The following is a 12,941-nucleotide window of genomic DNA, read 5'->3' as shown; positions in this document are numbered from 1 at the left end:
AACATGCCAGTTCTGTAAATGGTATGCATGACTTACAAAAGTTAACAGCACTATTCTACCCATGCTGAACTTTGTTTCACCTTGTCCAATTTTTTACCAGTCTTTGTCACCTGCTGATCACACTGAAAACCCTATTTATGATACTCCAGAAGATACCATCAGAACCAGATTAAAAGAGACTCTATCTACAGTATTAGTGCTAGTCTGACTATGCCATTCCTTCTACACCACTTTTTGACTACAATTTTCTCTGTGTTAATAGCATCACACCACCAGCCATTTCATTTCTTGATATTTCAACCCCATCACTATCTCTTTGCTGCGGATATTCAAAATCTGAAAGCTTTCATGTGAAATCATGTTTTAAAATGTCTCAGAGCCCAGAACATGGAACAACATTTCCTCAAATTTCCAAGGCAATATAACACATACTTGTACACATTCTACACTAGCAAATCTGTAAAAATAAACAGCTACAGTAGTCAAGAGGCAACATTAAAGTAGCCCATGAAAGAACTTGAGGCAGTCTTGAGATCAGTGTTCTCGCCATCCTGGCTCCCCTGAGCTCCCCAAATCAGAATTTCTAAATCTAACTCACATGCTTTGAATGTCATCACAGATTCTCTTACAATAGTGATACTTAATCTAATTTAGCTAAGGTCTCTCCTTAAGAAACCAGTCATTTTCTTGACATTATCGTTAAAAATCTTTCATTCCTGTTGCGCATAATTATTTTATGAGCGATAATCCTTGCAAGGTGTTCTGCAGTGTATGAGCTGCACGACTAAGCAATTTTCTCTTTTTTTAAATAATGTATTGTCTCTTGTCATTTCTAGGCCAGGAAGTAAAGAGCTAATGGGATGTCACAGAAAACATCACAGATTAATACATATAATCTGTCTGAATTTCACCACAGGTTTATACTCTTTTCCTTTTAAAAAATAAGTACAAACTGTTATTCTCTATATGGGAAAGAATTAAAATCTCCACCCACCATCAGACTCAAAAGGGGAACAAAATGAGCACAATTTTAAAAATACTACTTCCTAAAAAAAAAAACCTAAACATGCTGTCCACTTATCCTCATTTTCTCTTAAGAAAAGAGTATTTAAATTACTTTAATGTTTGAAACTTCCACAATTCCATGAAAATAACTGCCTGCTTAAAAATAATTTTTGCATGTGTGTAATTAATATTCTTCAAGAATGTTTACATCTCAACCTTTACAAAAGTGAATAAAATTCTATTTAAAAGACATTTTTTGTATAGTCAGGTAAATAGCACCACAAATAAGCACTGCTTTCAGATACTTAATACAGCAAGAAATAATTTCCAAAATGCAAATAACTTACGCAGATTTTTGTCATTTATAAATTTATAATGCAAATTGAAGCACTATCTATGTTTTATGCATGGATATAGCACACATTCCAACAGGCTAACATTTTACTACTAACAGCTGCGTTAGGTGAAGCATTAATGTCAAAGAGCAGTTCAATATTTGAATATGTCAAACTCCTCAAATTTTACATTAAAAAAATCTTCAGTCAAGGCCTATAAACCTGAAATAATAATTACAACCGAAGATAATGAATATACTTAACAATAAATGGCAGAGTGAAGAAACTTCCAGAGTGAATCCACAGCTCTGAGATACCATTATGAAACATGCAAACAACAAACTGGAATAACAAATTAGGTAAATCATGTCAATGGTTATTCTTTGTAATAAGACTGTTCTCAAACGAAACAGTGATGTTAAATGAGGTAGTGTCTTCAAGATTTCCTTCCCCTCAGAAACAAACAAACAAAAAAAAAAGACAGAAAGGAAAACTTGCAGGAGAAAATTCTGCCTGGCAGCAAGCAATCACAGCAGATGCTGTTTTTCTTTCTCTCAAATTTTTCCTCAGAACATTCTTCTTTTCTCCCCTCATACTGTTCTATTTCAAGGCTTCTGAATTGTATTAATTCATTTCTTCCTCTCAAATTATTGCCTATCCTTAGGACTTCTCTGCAGGTAAAAAGTAACTTATAAAGCAACCATATAAATTACACAAATATACACATATGTGGGCAGAAAAATAACCATAATCCTGACTTCGCTAAAGGTTACCTGACATACTTCCTATGTTTCAAATGAAGCAGTCAATGAAGGAATCGGTATACACAACATAATATGTACTTGTTTGCCTACCTCTTGATGAAGTGCACAGAGAATAAGAAGAAATGGAAGATTATCTATGCCTAACTATTGGAGAAAGCTCCAAAATCCATAAAGACAATCAGAGCAGTCAGATTTAGCAGCTGCCTGCAAAAGCTTGCCTGGGATTTCTGGTGGAAGCTACTCTCAGAACTCAGAGAAAACACTATAATGCTTTTTAATATAATATTTTTCACCTAGGTTTCATTTGGTTTCCTTAAGAAAGCACATATCAGTTCACTCAGCTTTAATTTTAAAAGAACACATTAGCTGTAATTCCTCTATTTCTCTGAAGGAATATGCTAAAATCATGTTAACACAAGAAAATTTGAATACAATAACAGCATTAGTAATAAATTATTGCAGCATTCCTCCAGCAAGTATATAACAATAAATAAATAAACCTCTAACTGATGAAAACTGTCGGTGAACTTTACTGCAACATTCTGAAACAGTATGGGCCAATTTGGCTCAGAAAAGGAAATTAGTGTCCACTGCTATTTCTTCTACAGGTATTTTGGGGACAGAAAAAAAAAAATCTTACTATCAGCAGGAAAACATTTCTCCATTGTGCTTTAAGACATCCACGTAAGACCACGTGTATATTCACTTTCTTGTCCCTCTTTCAAACAAAAGACTCTTCAATTAAAAATGTGAAGTGGAAAGGATAGCAGAAACATCCTACTCAGGGAATGTGTCAATGCTGAACCTCCTTTGCTACTGGGCCTGAGTAACACTAAATAATAAGATTCTGACCCAAAAAATAAAAATAAAAAGGCAATTAAATCCATCTTTAATAAAAAAAACCTGGAAGCAGTCCCAAAAGACAAATCGGACCCAAACAAATTGAACCAAAGAAATTGATTTCTTAGAGGCCTCACAAGAGCTCCCTCAAATATCCTTGGATTTGTTAACTCCAAACTTCTCAAATTGAATCATTACAACCTATTTCTTTTGAACTCACATAAGCTCTGCTTATTAGCCTTGTTCTTTAAAACAGAATAGTACAATACTGCAATGTTCTTTGTATCACAGATCTCCTATTTCATTGCTTTTCTTAGCTGAGAATTCTGTCTTGGCTTTTGAGTAAAGTTAATCACTGTGAAGCAATTGCACCCCAACTGCTTGTTTTAGTCAGCTGAAACACACAGATAAATAAACTTCTAGAAAAATTAAAACTTGCCATGACTTTGGCTCCCCAAAATGGAGATAATTAATGCTGTAGAGATCCATATCTTCAGTGTGCCATGCGAATGTTGTTTTCCACATGCCAAAATACAGATATGGGGTATTTACACCCTCAATAGAAATTCCACAGTCTTCTCCTACAACATCCAATATTGTATTAAGATGAGCAATATTCCATTCCTCAATACCCTGAAAAAGATACATAACAGGTGTATTAATAAATTAATAAAATAATGGAACTTTATATAATAGTATTTCACAAAAGATACATGCCTTATCTAGCCTTTCAAAAGACTGTAGATAAACAAAAATTTATAAATACTTCATCAGACTCTTGAAGTTACCCCCAAAAAATTGTTTTGTCCTTAGCAGAATTTAGATCAAGTGTTAAGCCTGAGATGTTTACAGCAGAGAACACAGATAGGTAGATATATATGAGCTTAACATTTAATATTTCAAACTCAACACATATTGAAATACTGTACACAACAGAAATAACAGCTGCAGACAAAAAGCTATATGTCACTAGACATACCAATCCTTTTTACTTACAAAATAATATAAAAAAAATTAAAATGCTTTTAAATTGTTATTTTTCTATTTAAGTTTCCCACTTTTCTGAAGAAGCCATAAAAACTAAAACAATCACTCCAGAGATCTTTCAATAACCATAATTAAGGATTGCATGACACAGCATTAGAGAAGAAATCTACTAATTTCATGGGATTTCAGACATTTTCCTCCCATTGTTGCCTAAAGTTTCTGTGTTAAAAGCCACACATAGTCTTCGTTGTATTTCAGATTCAGAAAACACGATTCCAATTTCAGGTAATACAGTGTGTAAAAGTCAGTGTAACAAAGATCAAAGCTACAAAATTGAAGAGAAATTTCACTATAACAACAATCATTAGCTCCTTGAAGGAAGACTTCCATGTGCAGTTCAGCTGACTCCTTGAGACACCATATTTGACTGCCTGCAGTGATGACCTCACTTAAGAAGAAAGGCTACCCTTATGTCACCGGGGAGATTGACATAACTTCTTAGAAAGGAGTTAGGTTTACAGAATGAGTTGATTCCGGACAACAAATTGATTTATTTATAATGAAAGCTTTTGTTCTCATGCACTTATGTGACATAGAGGTGCTTGAAATAAAAACATGTAAAAACATATTTATGATAAGCACTATCAAAGAGAATTAAATGCAAAGATGTAGCCAAGTAGTAGATCTTGGTAAAATATCTACCTTTCAAATCTAAAACTCAGTCACCAGAAAGGCAATAGAGCTGTAAGATATAAAGTTTATTTGCAGACACAATTGTAACTAATTATTCTTCTAATTAATTTACTTACTTGCTTGAAAAAAATCTCACAAAATTAACTGCTGTTCACAAATTATGCATGGTGAATTCGGAGAAAAAAACTAATATGACAAAATAAAAGCAATGTCTTAACCACGGAGGCATACTAGAACATAAAAAATAAACATACCGGATTAAAAAAAGCAACTGTTAATCTAGGCAGTATCCTTCTGACAGAGGGCAAAAACAAACAAGAATCAGAATACCTTTCCAGCCTCCAGCAATTTGCAGATTGAAGGTTTCACCAGAGGCGTTACTCATCCGCTTAACAGGACCCAGTGGTCTTTTTACCACTTAAAATTCATTTCTCCAGTCACCATTTTTAATACAAATAAACTTTTTCCAATCATAACATCTAGACATCTTATCCTCCTCTTACTAAGAACTAGTAAGAACTAAGTGATACTAGGAGACAAAATTAAGAAAAAATTATCTTTTTATTTCACCTATTTTCATCCTTAGTTAAGTCACAACCAAACACCAAGCAAACGGTTAGTCCCTGAAAAGAAAGCAAGTCCTCCTACAGAGAAAAAGGTTGCTTAAACACACATAACACAAAACACAAGATCCAAAACCCCTATAATCAAAATGCATAACCTATTTTCATTTCCTAATAGCCATTCTGGACAAATTACAGAAGCTTTCATTTTTGAGGAAAAGTTCACTGAAACGGGTTTAAATTCCAAGATCACTGTGGTTCATTCTAATTATTTCTACATTCCTTAACTATTTTATGCTTAGGTTAATGCAAGTTATTACTACAAACTATTATCAAGTGTATTACTTTACCTCAAAGATGTACCTTTTTCTGGTATTCCAAAACACTACACAAAATGATTACATGAATTCCACTTAAAATACTGAGACAGCCTTTTGCCATAGTTACGAGACTGTTTTTAGACATCAGAATTTCAGTGCAGAACAAAAACAGCATAGGACCTGTAGTTCAGCAAGCCAACATATAATCATACTTCAAAAAGTTAAAGTATACCCCTTAAAGTATACCCTAGAAGGGTATATTATATTTAATAACCATTATTAGATGAATAGCATTCAAATTCTTTGACCTAGAAATGAAGCTTCTTACACATGAAAAAAAAAAGAACATATAGGCATACTCTACTCAATGTAAGGAAAGGATCGAATATTTAATCTGTACTATATCTCAATACTGTTTTATAATAACTGTAAGTAAAGTGTAAAGAACGTATTTCTAGCATCCACACTTTCAGTGGCTGATTTTTGAATACATGCAATCTGTATTCTTCTGAACCACTGTGCCACTTCTATACAGTAACATGTTCTGCTGTACAGTTGTACCATACAATTCAACATTAGTTGGGAAAAAGAAAAAAAGTTAAAAAACAGCATATTTTTCTCTGTTTGCTACAACAAAGAAATACAGATGTGAAACAACTTATTTGTCTTTGCCACAGCACATTAGACTTTTAATACATTTCTTCAGAGAAACAGTACAAGTTATAGGCAGCAGGTTATGTAAAAGCTAATACTACAATTTTTGCTAACTTTTTAGATGATTCAGACTATCTGTAAATTACCGTCATGAGTTTTTATGGTTCTTTTAATAGCATTTGAACCAGCTTGTAAGGCTGTATGTAGATAAAAGGGAATTCCTTACAAGCAGCTCTCATAAATACCTAAACACAGCTCAAAAGGAGCTGACCCATTCTGTTCTCAGGGACTAAAAAAGAAGTGGCTTCTAATACCTTGGTAAAAAAAACTGAAATTAGGGAGTTTTTTTTTCATACTGAGGATCTCTCTGCAGAAAAGAATAGGGCTTCAAACAAAATCATTTTCTATTCATGTTCCATTTTTAAAGTAATTGTGGTAGCGACACAGTACCGTTCTTTGCACTTTCCTGATACATATCAGTCTGAGATATTCTATTTCTTTGAGTGTGATTTCTGTATATATGTACGCTAATAAACAAAGCCATTTTTCGGTGTTTAATTTATCCCTTGATTATCACATGGATTCCTTTCAATATTAATATGGCAAACAATACATTTCTTGTACAACTAGGATTAAAATGTCTTTATGACTGACTGTAAAAGCTCACATAATAGGATTTAAAAAAAAACAACTGATTTAGACAGAGCGAAGGAGAGTAGGAGAATGCAGAAAAATCTGTGCTTGGTCACCCACTCGTCAGTCCACGCACTCACCCACACAGTCATGAATATACTAAAAAGCCTGCCATGTTTTTATTGCTTCTTGAAGGTACATAAGAATGAAATAGGAAAATGCTATGATTAGAATTTTTGCACAATAAACACGTATTTGATCTACTTTTCTCAGTAACTTTTCAGATAAGACTCTTACTTTTGAAAGCACATTTTTTAAGGGTGGAAAAAATAAGAGAAGCTAGTAAATTCTCTGTGGAAATAGATACTAAAACCAAATATATAAGTGAATGAACACTCATATTGATCTCAACTGTGAGAAGATCATACACAGAAAGGACATTTCAAGTTATCACATGCTAAAACACACATAAATTGCTACATTTAAAAAGTACTGATTTGCAATGAGACTTCTTGACTTCAATACAGAGTGCAAATAAATAATCCTACTGAGAGAGAAGAGTCCAGCTTATCTGACCACATGATAGAAACGTTTAGGCAAAATCAGGTTTGTGGCTTTGAGGTAGACTGAGGAAGAAAATCAGGTACATTTTGTGCTCAGCCACATTCATTCTCAGTCTCTACCATTTCTTGTAAACACCCTTACTCACTGTCTCTTTTTTTCGAAATAACATAAATTGTGACCACTGAGAACTCATCTATGCCCATTATCACCCATTACCAGAAGTTCATTCTAAATTTCATTTCTGTATTTTTGTACATAATTCTTATACACTGTTTTCCTGTATTCTTATTGTCACAGTAACAGTCACTGTTCCTGTAGTTCTTACCTCCTCATTAAGCTACCCAGTAGCTTCCACTATCCACTACTATAAAGAATGCCATATAAGACACATGAAGTAGTCAGTTCACAAAAGAATCTGTAAGACTGTCTTGACAAGCATGGAGAGTCCAGTCTCTGTAGGCAACCTCAGTGGCACTCATAGTAAACAAGTGCCTCCTGACATTCGGATGGAAGCTCCTGCATGCCAGTTTGCACCCACTACCTCTAGAACTGGTATCACTGAACAGAGCCTAGCCCTATCTTCTTTCACTCTCCCTTCAGCTATTTATATATACAAAGGAACTATCTCTTTTCCAGAATGAACAGTTTCAGCTCTCTCATCATATGTTCCAGTCCCTTCATCTGTGGTCCTTTTTGGACTCTTGCACACTTGTACTATTCTCTCTTTTTCTGTGGAGTCTAGCTTGGACACAGTACTTAACATCATAAAATCATAGAATCATAGAATCACCAAGGTTGGAAAGACATTCAAGCTCATCCAGTCCAACCGTCCACCTATCATCCATCAGTAGTTCTTCCTAAAAGGTGAGTTGCTTCACCTGTTGAGAGGAGAGGGGAAGGACCGCTTCCCTTCAGAAACCTGCAGCCATCACTCCTTCTTAACAGTATGCTGAGGATACCATTCGCCTTCTCTGTGGCAAGAGTATGTTGCTGGTTCATATTCAACTAGATTCACTGGAGTTCCCTATGGCCTTCTCTGACACACTGCTTTTCAGCCTCCAAGACGTATTCCATATGCCTGGGGTAGTTATTTCCCAGGCCGTACTGCCCAATCATTAACTGGATCTAGTACTGATTCTTAGGTATAACTATCCCTTAGCATAACAATTACTAGTTATTGGCCCCCAACAAGGCCCACTAATCTCACCAGCAGGGCCAATTTCGAAATCCTTACTCTTTCATCATCCACACTTTAGCTTCCATGAGGCAGAGGGTGTTGAAAGCCCTACTGAAGTCAAGTTATGGTATATCCAGTGCTTTCCCTTCATCTACCAAGTCAGCCACTTTGTCAAATGTCAAGAAAGTTAACAAGCTGGTGAAGTATGACTTCCCCTTGATGAATATCTGCTGACTTCTTGTGATAGACAACCTTCCTGTTCTTCCTGTGCCTCAAAATGGCTTCCAGAATTGGTAGTTGTTCCATCAGCTTCTCAGGGATGAAGATGAGGCTAAGTGACATGTAGTTCTCTCAGTCCTCATTCCTGCCCTTCCTGAAGGTAAGATCTTTCCTCCAATCATCATGCATCTCTCCCAGACACCATGATCATTCACATATAATTGAATGGCCTCAGTGTGATATCAGGTAGCTCTTAACATTTATGTGTGCTTCCCCTAAGAGCTCAAGGATGCATATATGTCTGGTTTGCTTAAGTTTTATCAACCTGATTCTTTTTCACCAAGAGTAACTCTACCTCACAGTAGACTTTTGTCCTATCTTTGGTATTCTGGAATTTTGAAAGTATTAGTAGACTACAGCAAAGTAGGCATGTGGCCTCTTCCATGCCATGTCCTGTACTACCAGAGTCCTTGCCAAGTCAGCAGACCTGTATTTCCCATTTATCTTTTGTCACATATACTTTAGAAATCTTTCTTGATGCCTTTGACACTTCTCACAGATATTCAGTTCGAGGTGGGCTCTGGATTTCTCATTTCCATACTTGAACAGTGTCTGTGTTCCTTATAGCTTATCTGTTCTTGCACCCATCTTCTATATACTTTCAGTTTATCTTTGAATTTTTCCAGAAGATCCTTGCCCATCTACAAATGTCCTCTTGCATTTTTGCCTGAGTTTCTGCTACCTGGGACTTGCCATTCTTGAGCTTGGAGGGGGTGAATATCAGGCACCTTTCTTGGGCCCTCTTTTCTTCCAGGGTCTTATCCCAAGAGTCTCTTCCTCTTTGAAGAGATCAAAGTCTGGCTTCCTGAAAGTCAGGACTGTGGTCCTGCTTTCTGTCTTGCTGTTCTTAAGAACTCTACCAGCTCACTGTCAGTGCAGCCCAAGGCTGCCTCAGACTTTCACGCTTGTAGCAAGCCTTCCCTTTTGAGATTAAGTTACCAAAAGACCACCTTTTCTCACAGCTGCTCTACCCCCTTGGTCAGCAAGTTGCCACCAATGCTCTCCGAAAACCTCCTAGATTGCTATACCCTGCCATTTCCCTGTCTGAGGTAAAGTTACAACTCACATTCCATCCCTAAGTCATTTCATTGTCAGAAACAAATTCTACAGCTAATGTTAAAGTGCTGCTTTAAAATCCAGTTAGTTCCTCTGTTAAGGATACAAGTGGAAACCAGATGCTAAAGCTAATGTTACATTAGAGATGTACCTACAATTCAAATCAACTGTTAACTTGCAAACTCAACTGAATCAATCTCTACACTACTAAACAAATGTGCTCCCCACAGCTTAAGTATGGGAGAAGGAAGGCACTATTGTATCTGGAAGAATAAAACTAAGGGAAGGAAAAGAAAAGCAAAATTCTGCTTTCAAGATAGCAAGCTGAAACACTGGTGAGAAAGAGGTAAGCCAAAATTTATGCGTGCTTTTTCCACACCTTCACTTTTCTCTATGAATAGCATTTACTGCAGAGCACTTAATTCAGATACGTTTTATGAGCTGTTGTAAGTCACTTTTTTTTGGAACATCTTTTGAAATTAGGGATTTCTTTCTACCTACCTACTAGATTAGTCCAAATAGGAGTTTCACAGATTTTCTCCTATCTGCCCATGAAAGCATGATTTCAAATAAAAATTTTCTAAAGAAAAGACCCCAAAAAAACATTTTAAAAAAAGTTTATTTGAGCTCCTACTATTTCACACAAGAAAACAATTAAATTTGTAGTCTCTACAATTACTAGTGTGATTTATTCAGCTGGGTGTAGTGTTGAAGTAGGTCTAACTAGTTTCCCAGCATAGAGACTATACTGAAAAAAAGTAGGTGAATCACACTCTCCAATTTACTCAGTTATAATTGACAGATGAGTTAATACAGCTATGATATCAGAAACAAAAGATCTCTTCTCCTTCCTCTTCCTGATAGCAACAGTGGGTTTCTGCAACTATTCTGCAGGCTCAAGTTGGCATTACATTCAGGCTAACTTACAAGCAAGAGAGATCTATTAAAATAACATTAAAAAATAATAACCACTTCAAAATTAAACTTCCAAAACAGTCGTAACTGGTGTCCATATTCAATTCAAGAATAAATTAAACAAGTGAAGATAGAAAAACTGGTGCTTTATTGTAGATTTTGTAAGTTCTGTCAGGATTTCACTCAAGTTCTGATAAAGTTATAGCAACAGAGAGACAAAACCCTGAACATCTATCCAATTAAGCTTATAAATTTAACAGAAATAATGTTCTTCATAATCTGTTAGTGCAATTATTTTCTTGAGCCATTCTTACTGTCTTTTTCTTGAAAAACAGTATAATTCAGTATAAAAGCAATTAGAGTGCCTTCAGCATAGAATAGTATTCCAAGCAAACATTCAACTATCTTAAATTTATTTTCTATGAAGCTGTATGCAGCATACAAGAACATTTATTCTTTCACATTATTTCCTTACAAAGATCTAATGTCTATTAACACCAACAGAATGCTGTAAAACTGTAAATAGATTATAAGCAAGATAGAATCTAGAAAAATCTATATATCACAAGAGTAAACTCTGAATCATCGACAGCAGTTGTCAGATTTCAAAACATGTATTTATAACTGTTCAATTTTTTTCTTTTACATAACAGATTTTTAGCTTTGCCCCTTCTTCCAAATCCTTCAAAATCTTTCATTCTCTAATTTAAGAAAAGTAAACTACAAAATCTATGATCTAAGCTGCTATTAAGATGCTGCATTCCACAGATCTTATTTCTTAAATTATTTAAATAGCAAAAGTCAAAACTTGGTTGAGCTTCAGGCACTGATTTGTCATAAAAATAATCATCATGCAGACAAGAAAATGGAAGTGGCAAACTTTTAAAATAAAAAGCAATTACTTGCAGTACAGAAATACTTCTCAATAATTTTGACAGCCCGACCACACATACACATCACATTTTCACTAAATTCCTGTTATTTTCTATTAGAAATCCAGCTAGACATGCATCATTCTGTATCAATAACACGCAGTTTAGTATAAAATGTATAATGTAAAAACCAAGCCCTTGTTTTTGTTTCAGGCTCTTACGTCAAATTAATTCTGCCCTCCTCTTTCTCTTGAATACTGCACCTTACTATATTCATCCTTTTCCCCCCAGAAAATGGCAGTAGCAAAACAAACGGAATGAATATGAAAAACAATCTCTAATTTGAAACCAAAGGAAAAAAAATCCATTCTTAGCGCTATCAATTGTAAGACATGAAAAATATAAGTTGCCCAAGCACGCCATCTAGTGGCTGAAAAATAACTTTGGAAAAAATATTCTGAGAGGTAAAAATTTTGTTCTGGCATTTGCAATTTTCTCATCCACAGTTTTCATGCCAGAGATTACTTCCTGTTTTTGTTTACACTCCACTGGACTTTACACTCTGAAATGGCTGCTGCATTAATTGTTCAGCCTGTTTACTCCTTCTTCAACAACTTCACCTCTCACTAACATTTCTCTTTATTTTAAAATACTTATTTAATCACAACCTTAAAGTGTGTATTTGTAAAACGCTGGTATGATGAGAATGAGATGTCATCTGTCAACAATAAAAAAGATATGGAAGAGAAGAGGGGGCAAAAGGAGAGACAAAAGGGGGATAAAAGGGCAGACAAAAGGGGACACAGGGAAGAAAAAGAGAAAAAAAAAAAAAAAGAAGAGCAAGATTTTATTTACTGGGACACACACCAAAAAAAATGAACACTGTTATCCTGTGCCCTATTTTTGTCTATACAAAAATAAAACAACTCAAGACCACCTACACTTGAAGTGGCTCTTCACTGAAACAGCTCAGCTCAGAATCTTAAAGTATTTTCTTTATCACTTTTATGTAACTGGGCACAAAACAGAATTTGGACTTGCTGCTTTTTCTAAACTAAAGACCAGTAGACATTTGTATCTGTCTTCATATAAGCCAGCACAAAACTTGAACAGCCTAAAACTATCTTGGCTGACTGTATGTATCTTTAGACAGTATTCCAGCAATTTTTCTTCTGTGTAGAAATATGAAATACTAGGAGCATCTTAGACTATCTGCCACAGGGAAATTCTACTTTTTTGTTTGTTTGTTTGTTTGTTTGCTTGTTTGTTTTACTGTTTCTGAGG

General features: G+C 35.1%; 1 protein-coding gene across 3 annotated transcripts in view; it reads right to left on the bottom strand.

The window, feature by feature from the left end:
- KDM4C (lysine demethylase 4C) overlaps nucleotides 1-12,941 on the bottom strand; it is a 291,774-nt gene that overhangs the window by 242,518 nt on the left and 36,315 nt on the right. For all 3 annotated transcript variants that reach the window (XM_085213046.1, XM_085213045.1, XM_085213044.1), the window contains one exon: nucleotides 3,384-3,577. In XM_085213046.1, the coding sequence (XP_085069172.1) occupies nucleotides 3,384-3,577 (194 nt within the window). The remainder of the gene's footprint in view (nucleotides 1-3,383; nucleotides 3,578-12,941) is intronic.

This window comes from Meleagris gallopavo, chromosome Z (genome assembly GCF_905368555.1).
Source record: "Meleagris gallopavo chromosome Z, MGAL_WU_HG_1.1, whole genome shotgun sequence".
NCBI classification, from domain to species: domain Eukaryota; kingdom Metazoa; phylum Chordata; class Aves; order Galliformes; family Phasianidae; genus Meleagris; species Meleagris gallopavo.
This window is presented reverse-complemented; position numbering and strand designations above follow the sequence as displayed.